This window comes from Musca autumnalis, unplaced genomic scaffold (assembly GCF_047663935.1).
Source record: "Musca autumnalis isolate F117 unplaced genomic scaffold, ASM4766393v1 scaffold_1, whole genome shotgun sequence".
Lineage (NCBI taxonomy): Eukaryota > Metazoa > Arthropoda > Insecta > Diptera > Muscidae > Musca > Musca autumnalis.
This window is the reverse complement of record NW_027411644.1, coordinates 327954171-327964253: the sequence shown is the minus strand read 5'-3', so window position 1 is coordinate 327964253 and position 10083 is coordinate 327954171. Positions and strand designations below refer to the sequence as shown.

Sequence of the window (10083 nt, the reverse complement as noted above, 5' to 3'; positions counted from 1 at the left end):
GAATATATGTTGAATTCTGATTTATTAATTATTTGTCAGGTTCACTGTTAGAAGTGGTAGTAGTGAGAATCACTGTTGTTGGATCACTTCGTTTTATTTTTTTATAACGATAAAAGTAGTGAAAATCTGGGTTTCTAACATTTTCAAATTTAAACGGACATATCTTCTTTTTTCACAACGGATTTCTATTGATCCTTCTTCCTTTTAAAGGGGCGAATAATATCTTTTGAACAAGTTATTATTTTTTAAATCGGTTAACAAATGGCTAAGTTATAGTGGTTTATGTCTGAAAACCCCACAAAAAAACTATAACTGAATTTCTCACAATTTTCAAAATAAATATTGAACAAAACAAAAAAACATTTTATGTGTATGTATGTGTATATGTATGTAATTTTTAACTATTCTTCACATATTATCTTAGCGAACAGCTGACTGACGTACCAATAGCTTTTAAAGCTTACAAATAACTTACAAAATGTTTTCGTTTTCACATCAATAGGCCAAAATAAACAGCAACAAGTTGGCTGTTTAGATTGTGGCTAGCAAAACAAAACACAAGACCGACTGCAAGCAAGACATGCGCGGTACGTGTTTAACAATTTCCTTTTTGAGGAAAAGCGAATTTGAAGAATGTCAACACACAAACAGTACATTGGAGGTAGAAGTTAGTCAAGTCCAATTGAGTCTCCAGCAATTGATAACAAAGGAAAATAAAATATCAACAAAATTATTTTTCCTCCGTTAGTGTGTATAACAGTAAATGGAAAATTAAAAACAATTCTTTAGGAAAGATAAACAATAAGTTGATTTGGTTGCTTGGAAAATGTTTTATGGAATTTTGTAAAGCTATATATAGTAAAATGTAAAATTCATGAATTAAAGAATTTGTATTCAGCTTAATTTTGCCATATGTTTTATTATGCCAAACCATTTATGGCAAAATATGTTTTATAAATTACGTTAAACATAAGTGAAGTGCAATTTTCCTATTCACCTGTGTCTCGGTTTTATTAGTTTTTCAAAAATTAAACTTAAAACCAGAATCCTATAATGAATATGGAAAATATGGGTCGACTACGCAAGGTAAGTGGGTGAGTGTTTGTGCATTTTGTAGTAGATTAACAAAAACATATTGAAGTAAATTTATGTTGTTGTTGTGCGATTTTGCATTCCTATCGCACAAATTGACCTTCACATTGGAATACCCACCAATTTAGTTGAATGTGGCCAAAACAAAAGTGGGAGAATTACTCAAAATGAGTAAACAGTTGAAGAAATGCGTAAATTAACATAAAAACATTTAAGTCAGTTATAAATTAATGTCTCTTTGAGCTGTTCACTTTAATATTTTAATGCAAGTTTTGTATTTGCTCATGTTAACCCAGCAAACAAAATTACAAGAAACATTTTTTAATAACTTTAATACGGTTTATCTTTTGACAATGACTTGTCATTTTATTTGACTTTTGCTAAAATTATTCATGAGAAACGCCAGCAGATGTAGGCTTACTCAGGTTTTTTACCGAATTTTAAGTTTTTTTCGTTCCTCTCCCAAATTGTTTTTAAAATTCTTAGGCAATACAGTGACGTAGGGGTGACGTAGGGTGACATAGGGGATGAAAGGTACCAAGCAACGGTCCTGACCTGCTTTAACATGACAAAGCCCAGGATTTATCTTGGTCGCTCATTCATCTCAAGAGGACACTGACCTCTCCGTGTAGTTACATTGTGAGCAATCATGTTCCGCGCGTTCACACATAACAACGAAAAAAAACATGGGTTTGGATACCTAGAAAAAGCATCCTACTATGAAAAAACACAGGAAAATAAAAAAAAACCCATCTAAATATGCGAATCTGCACCTGAAATGTTCGCACTCTTCATAGAGAGGGTGCAGTACGCACTGGCAGATGTACTTTAAAATTACAAGGCCGATATAACTGCCATAGAAGATATACGATGGATTGGGAAAGGAGTTGTTGTTATGACGCCTTTCTCATCGTATCTGAAAGGTGATGCACTGCATTATAGCTGCCATGACACAAAACATGAGTTTGGTTGGGAATTTGTAGTTGGTCGGAGGTTAAAACATCTGGTCTCCAGCTTCACCCTAGTGAACGAAATACTTGCTACGCGTTCATGCTCCAACCGAAGACAAGGACGAACAGACCCAAGACATATTTCATGAGCGCTTAGAAGAAGCGTACGGGCGATTTTAATGCCAAAATTGGAAAGGAGAATATCTTTGGCCCAACAGTCGGGAAATTCAACCTCCACAGGAAAACATCTGACAATGGAATAATGCTGATAGACTTCGCAGCGGCAAAAAACATGGTAGTTAGCAGTACCAGATCTAAGCATCTCGACATTCATAAGGGCACCTGGCTATTCCCAGATCAGAAAACAAGAAATCAAATTGATCACGCCCAGCAAAAAGAGTCTTCCCAAAATCATGGGTTTTGTAAGGGATTTTTGGCAGCCGTAACTACTCACAAACCCCCCTTCTTCCCCATTATTTTTACAAGGGCATGTCGCACTCAGTTTCAAGTTATTTTATGACCACCAGAATAACTAGTTATTCTGTGGCCACTAGAAGTTGAAAAGTAAGGTGAAAAAATTCTATTTTTAGAACCAGTTTATGTAGAGAATTTGTTTTTAATTTCATCGCACTTCTTACTTTTATTTTACTTTATTTTATTTCGCTGTATTCCTGAATTGAGCCCACGAACCCTCTGATTTCTGGCCGAAGACACTACACACTGTGCCACGCACACGAATATTAAGGGTTGCTTAAAAACTTAAATGTGCAGTACACATGTGCACCACGAACTGTTATTTTTTAATTAAAAAACACTCGCGTGCCGACGCTGAACGTTGAACTGTGCCACCGTCCTCATTACTTAGTGAGGAGTAAAGTAAGTAGGTTTGCCTTGTACATTTTTTATGAAGTAACCCATTACTTTTCCGATTACTTGTAATGCGAAAATAAGCTTGTTTACATTGCTTTGTAATGGGTTACGTAATGAATAACGGATCCGAATTTTTGCTAGGCGTTGTGATAGATGCTGAATGTTTTACCGAGCGTGTTGCAACCATCGACTCGTATAAACGTTGCAACTAAAACACGAACAGAAACAACACGGAAATTGGACATCGGTATACTACAAACACAACAGATAGCCACAGTATATTCGACTCAACTTGCCCAATTGCTCAATGAAAGCACTCTCCGCCCCGATAACATATCAACACAATGGAAACAGCCGCAAAATCCATACTTGGATACCAGAGACCTCCACCAAGGAACCCATGGTATGGTCAGGAGTGCATCATGACACTCCTACCGAAGAGAAAAATGCGGCATACAAGGCTACCTTACAATCAGTAGCAACTCGTAGCACACGACTTTTTCGCAGGAAAAAAAAGACATATGGAAAAGCGGGAGTGTGAAAAAGTCGAGATGTACAGGAACCTGAATGAAGTCCGAAAATTCTACCGAAGAGTGAAACATCAAACTAATGGTGTTGGCACAGGGACTTCCTCCTGTAGGGACCAGCAAGGTATTTGGTAATTGACACAGATCGTGTGCTCGGGATATGGAAAAAACATTTTTTCAAACTGTTGGTATCCAGTACTAGCGAAGACAACAAAGATACCACAGATCCAATCCCAGAAGATGGCATTGAATGTATACCGCCCAGCCAATATGAGGTAAAGTCAGCAATATACCGGCTAAAGAATAATAAGGCAGCAGGAGCTAATGGCTTACCAGCCGAGCTGTTCAAACCCGGAGGGGACATGCTGATAAGTTGTATGCGTCAGCCGATCTGCAACCTACCACCTTTTTGTCGATTATACTACGTTCAAAGGTATTCCAGGCCATGTCTGAATTTGGTATCCACGCAAAGCTTATTCGGCCTTTTAAGATGACTTTAACTGATACTAGGTCGTCAGTTAAAATAGAAATGAACCTCTCCGAACAATTCAGTACCAAAAGAGGTTTCAGAAAAGAAGACAGATTCCCTTGTGACCTATTCAACATCCTGCTGGAATTTGCACGAGATGCAAATGTCAAAAAATGGTACAATCTACAGCAACAGACACATGTTACTTGCTTATGCTGATGACATTGACATCATGGGATGATCAGTAAATGAAGTAACTGATACCTTTAAGAAGGTCGAAGGAGAATCGGCAAAAGTCTGGCGGTAAACGGTGAAAAGACACAAGTGATGGTGTCAACGCGCAGTGCGTCCATTGAGCTCGGACCAACAGTGGAAGTTGATTCCTATAATTTTGTGGTAGTAAAAGCCACATCTCGTCAAACAAAAACAACGCTTTACAATACACTAATACTGCCCGTGCTAATATATGGTCCGAAGCCTGGGTGCTTGCGCAAGCAGATAAGACAGCACTTGGTGTGTTCGAGAGAAAAAATTTCGAAATATTTACGGGACAATATGTGTTGACGGTGAATATTGATGGCGCCTGAACCACGAGCTGTATCTGCTATACAACGACATTGTTATACATTATTATAGTTAAGCGTATCGAGATACAACGATTGCGTTGTCTAGGCCATGTCATAAGAATAAGCGATGTAGAACCCTCTAAAACGGCGTATAAATACGAGTCTTATTGCGGCACACGCAGAACTGGAAAGCCAAGGCTTCGTTGCTACAAAAAATAGATAGGAATGGACATCTTTTCTCGGTTCGGCTTATGGAAAAAATTTTCTGTAAAGGGCCAGCTAAGTAAGAAAGTACACTCGAACATCTCTATAACAAATAATTATCTATAGCAAAACGTTTTATAAAACAAAAAAAAAACGAATTTTCAACCTCAATAGTCTATTTATAACGAATTTTCTCTATAACGTAGTAATCCTTCGTATCGCGCAGCTACGTTATGGAGAAATTCGAATGTACACATGTCAAAATTCATGAAAAGTAAATGGAATTAAATTTCATTGTTAAGTTTTCTTTATTTTGTCTTCCACTTCATATAAATCGTTTGCTGGGTATTGTTTCTTCAAATGTTTCTCTCCCTCGCAATTGGCCACCTAGACCGACCGACTGACAAGCAGTTAACTAAACATGAATTTATATTCGTGGCACGAGTGGCCCATTGTCAAACAACAAACAGACAGACAAACAACTTGAAACCAAAACTTAACATTTTTGTTGTTGTTTTGAGCAACCAGTGAGTGACCACTGACTGGTGGTCAAACGTTTATGTTTAACTGAGCAGCAGTTAGTTGTTTGCTAAAATTCAACGATAACGGTTCTCGCTTTAGTTCAAACAGTATTGGAAAACAATTACATTAAATACATTTTTTATTCCATTTTATATTTTTCTTTACATAGCCGACCACTGCTGGTGGTAATGATACCCAACATCTACTGAAATCTTCACCAAACATTTTGGAAAATTTTCCATACGAGGATTTTAGATTGAAATTGGATCGTTCGCAGCCAAAACGAATGACGTCACCACCAATACGCCACCAATCGGCGGCCTCACGTTCAAAGTCACCTCTGTTTTGCGACACACTAGAACGTCATGCCTTCATGCAAAATGTCATCAACACCAAAGCAAACACACGCAGCAACTATGATGTGCGCTATTCGTCACCCAGCCAAAAGGAGGCCACCGTAAGACGCAGCTTGGAAGAGATTTCCAAAGACATCAAGGAAATCGAAGACTTTCTAACTGTCACAGAACATGTTTTGCAGCAAGAACGCGAGTTGGATATGGAAATGGAATTGCAAGAGAAAAAGAAACGCAACAAAACCGAGGGTAGCCCCAATAAGGAAAACAAATCACCCTCACCAACCGGCAATCGTTCACGTCGCAATTCCAATAAATCGGTTACCTATAAAATCAATTCATTTCGCAATCGCAAAAAGAAGTCCGGATCTCCAAGATTTTTAAATTCGCGTTTATATTTTCGTAATGGTCGCATAGGCTGTTTGGAAGCGGAAAATGCCACCTCCAATGTGGAAAGTACCCATGCCTTGGTGAAACACATTATTAAGTATGAAAATGAAAAGCCATTGGTCAGTCCAGAAAGTGTTAGAAGAGTTTTAAATGCTAGACCAACTAGCGATTCTCCTCCACTAACTGAGTCCAAGCCCCCACGAAGGTTATCAACTTTAAGTACCAATCATGTACCATTACCCGGACAGGTATCGGAAAATCCCAATGGCCGAGTAGAAGCATTTGAAATGCAACCTCTACAAGATGTCATATCGAAGGCGGCTGGTAAAGTTCTATTGGACCATGGTGACTCGGGTGTCCACAACTCACCCCAAACTGAAAGTTTTGGTTCAAATAGTCAACCACTGGTGGACGAGGATGAGCAGGATGTGCAAATTTGTTATGATGAACTACCTGAGTTGCCAAATGAAGAACAAAATATGGGCGCCCTTATGGACAGTGAACTGGATATGATGGATTGTGAGATACCGGCGCATGTTATAATCAACCGTCTATCGAGTGCCGATAGTCTAGATTCGGATGGTCAACAGTTCCTGAGGGATCAAGTGAGGCACTTGGTTCGACGTTTTACAGCGCGTGCAAATAAAATGAAAACACGTCTAGAAATGCCACCCACACCTAGCAGCAGTGCTTCTTCACCATCGCCACCACCACCAGCAGCCGTCAATGCAAAACCGAATTTTGCTTTGGCGCCCAGAGGCCATGATTCGCCGGCAAAGAAAAGTTCAACACCTCATCACACGCCCAATAAGAAGCCCCAGTTTGTAGCTGATAATCCGCGTTCCAATGTTTGGCTTTGTTCTAGTTTTTGCAGTACCGATGATCAGAAAACCCTGGATCCTCAGGGAACTCTGTACATTTCGTGGTTATGTGTGGTCTCAATATCGTTCCTTTACAATGCTTGGGTTATACCATTACGTTCCACGTTTCCATTTCAAACACCGGAAAATACCAACACCTGGCTTATACTGGATTTTTGTGCTGACATTGTCTATCTGGTGGATGTGGTATTCTTCAAGCATCGCATTATGTATCTCTTCGAAGGATTTTGGGTTAAGGATAAAAATCTAACGCGTAAGAATTACATGCGGAAGCTGCAATTTAAGGTAGGACGAGGGGTAATTTTATAAAGAATGAATGGATTTTTTATTAAATTTATCGATTTTCGTTACAGTTGGACCTCTTGGCATTGTTGCCTTTGGAATTGCTGTACTTCAAATATGGAACAAAGGCTGTTTACTTGCGATTTCCACGTTTTCTCAAGGTTCAAAGTTTCTGGGAATTCTTCAAGCTATTGGATCGTGTTATTTCATCGCCACATATTGTAAGTATGATTTTAATACATATAACCATAATATCCTAGCAAACGAAATGAAAGTGTTCCGATGTGAAGTGGTTCTTTCACCCATGCTTAAGAATGCATTCAAAGGAACTTTTGAAATAACTGGTGGGTACTACAAACCTTTGAATAGGTGAAAATATTATTCAAACAAGTAAAAAGTATCGGTATTTAGGGGATTTTCAGAATTTTAGGCGTATGAAGTTGCCACAAAAATATAAATTATCATAAAATCTCAATAGTTTTGCGGGGGAGGTACCTAAAGAAATGGACCAACATAGTCCATTTTGAAAGTGTGTCTTATTTTGGGTGTCATTCCTCTCGCTTGATGAATGTCTTCCATCTAACACAACGCGGTCAATATGATTTCTTGTTCTTTGATCTGAAGACAGCCAGGTGTCCTTATGAATATCGAGAATCTTAAATTCGATACTGATAACTAACATGTTTTTTGCCGCTGCAAAGTCTATCAGTCTCATTCCATTGTCAGATGTTTCACTGTGGAGACTGAATTCTCAACTCTTGGGCCAAAGATATTCTCCTTTCCAATTTTGGCATTAAAATCGCCTAGAATAATTTTAATGTCATTAGCAGGACAATGGTCATATGTTTCTTCTAAGCTCTCACAGAATATATATTTTGCCTGTTCGTCCTTCTCTTCAGTGGTAGCAGGAGCGCTAATGAAGCTAATGTTGAAGAATTTTGCTTTTATCCATATTTTAGCAAGTCTTCCATTCAATGGAGTGAAACTGGATACCAACTACAAATCCGCCATATCTGTAAAAAGTGCGAACATTGCAGGAGCAGATTCGCAGATCATGGTCGTTAAAGCGTTTTCGGGGGTCGTCAACATTAAAGGGCCCAAAACCCAAGTTTTTATCGTTCTTATGGGTGAAGGCGCGGCACATGTTAGCTAGCTTTAACGAGTTTTAGAGCCAACTCCCCAGGGAACACCACTGGGAGGTCAGTGCCCTCTTGAGATGAAAGAGCGACCAAGATAAGTCCTGCGTTTTGCCCCGTTAAAGCCGGTCAGGAACGTTGCTTGGTATATTTCACCCCTACATAAATTCGATTTCAAGTTTTATTATTACAGACTTTTTTCCAATAAAAAAAAAACTTATAGTTTTATAACTATTTTATTTTTTTTTTATTTTGCAACAGGTCCGCATAGCTAAGACGTTGCTCTATATGCTCTATATGATACACTTGACGGCAACATTTTATTATGCCTACAGCGTTTATGAAGGTATAGCACCACTTGAACTATCATCCACAATTTCACAATAAAAATTGATCCTGATTTCATTTTTCACAGGTCTTGGAACCAATCGATGGGTATTCAGCGGCAAGGGACATCCGTATGTACGTTGCTTTGCCTTTGCCACGAAAACTGCCACGTCCATTGGTAAATATCCCGCTTTCCTTCAAAACGATTTTCCAAGCTAAACTTATTCTCTCTTTAAAAGGCAAAAATCCCAAACCTGAACACGAAGGTGAATATCTCTTCATGACGGCTGCATGGTTAATGGGTGTCTTTGTATTTGCCTTACTCATCGGTCAAATAAGAGATATCATTTCCACCGCTACCAGGACCAAAAATGAATACATGCAATTGGAAGATGAGACCCTGGAATATATGAGACGACTGAATCTACCTCAAGAAATACAGAAGAGAGTTCAAATGTGGTTTAAATTCACCTGGGATCAGCAGCGAACACTGGACGAGTCGAATATTTTGGATTCCTTGCCTATCAATCTGAAAACCGATATTGCCATTTCGGTTCACATACAGACACTATCTAAGGTACAGCTGTTTGCTGACTGTGAGGAAGCCCTGTTGCGTGATTTGGTGTTAAAACTTAGAGCTGTCACATTCCTTCCCGGTGACTATGTGTGTCGCAAGGGTGAAGTGGGCAGGGAAATGTACATCATTAAACTGGGTCAGGTTCAGGTAATGGGTGGACCCAACAATGACACCGTCTTGGCAACGCTATACGAAGGTTCAGTATTCGGTGAAATTAGTTTACTGGGCATCAATGGAGCAGATCGTCGTACTGCAGATGTCCGCTCTAAAGGTTATGCAAATCTCTTTGTTCTCTCCAAATCTGATTTGAATGAAGTTATTGCCTACTATCCCAATGCCCAGTCGATTCTGAAGAAGAGAGCCCGTGCTCTGATGCGTAAAAATGCGGCGCGTGAAAAGGAAGAGAGAGCCCGCAGTGCTGTACAAGCAGATGTGGTTATTGGAAATCCCAAAACCCCTGAAAATCCACCCAAACTCCTGCAGACCGTCATACAGGCATTACCCTATGAATCACCTGCCGTTATGTTGATTACACGGGGCTCCAAGCGCATGCGTAAAAAACGCCACTCCATGAAAATGGAAACAATTGAGGATCGAGAGGTAGAAGAAATTAATGATCCACATAATCAAATTAAGGCGCGAGACAGTTTTATGCTACCACGCGACTCCAAGTCATATTCCCCAGACCTGCTATCATCAATACAAAGAGAATTGGAAAATAAAAATCAATTTATTAATTTAACCGATTCCGAAAAGGCCCTCATCATTTCCACTTCAAGTACGGATTCTGTGCGAGTTGAGGACATCGAAGAGTATGGAAAGTAAATGAAAAGAGGAGTATTATATTTATAAATGTTGTTATGGTATTTACATACATTCATATATAATTGCCAACCACTATTATTCAAAATAAATGTGCTTTTAATGTTCAAAACAA

The 10083-nt window shown here is 39.0% G+C and overlaps 1 protein-coding gene across 3 annotated transcripts; it reads left to right on the top strand.

Moving 5' to 3' along the window:
- The first annotated feature begins 514 nt into the window (after positions 1–514).
- CngB (Cyclic nucleotide-gated ion channel subunit B) lies at positions 515–10083 on the top strand. 3 transcript variants are annotated; one of them, XM_073962788.1, is made up of 6 exons: positions 515–1086; positions 5370–7109; positions 7178–7327; positions 8504–8588; positions 8658–8747; positions 8809–10083. In XM_073962788.1, exons 1-6 carry the CDS (start codon positions 1054–1056, stop codon positions 9969–9971), a joined length of 3261 nt encoding a protein of 1086 aa, XP_073818889.1. In that variant the 5' UTR covers positions 515–1053; the 3' UTR covers positions 9972–10083. The 3 variants fall into 3 exon arrangements, with proteins under 3 accessions (XP_073818889.1, XP_073818890.1, XP_073818891.1); XM_073962789.1 differs by having other exon boundaries at positions 523–1094; XM_073962790.1 differs by lacking the exon at positions 515–1086 and adding an exon at positions 5147–5307.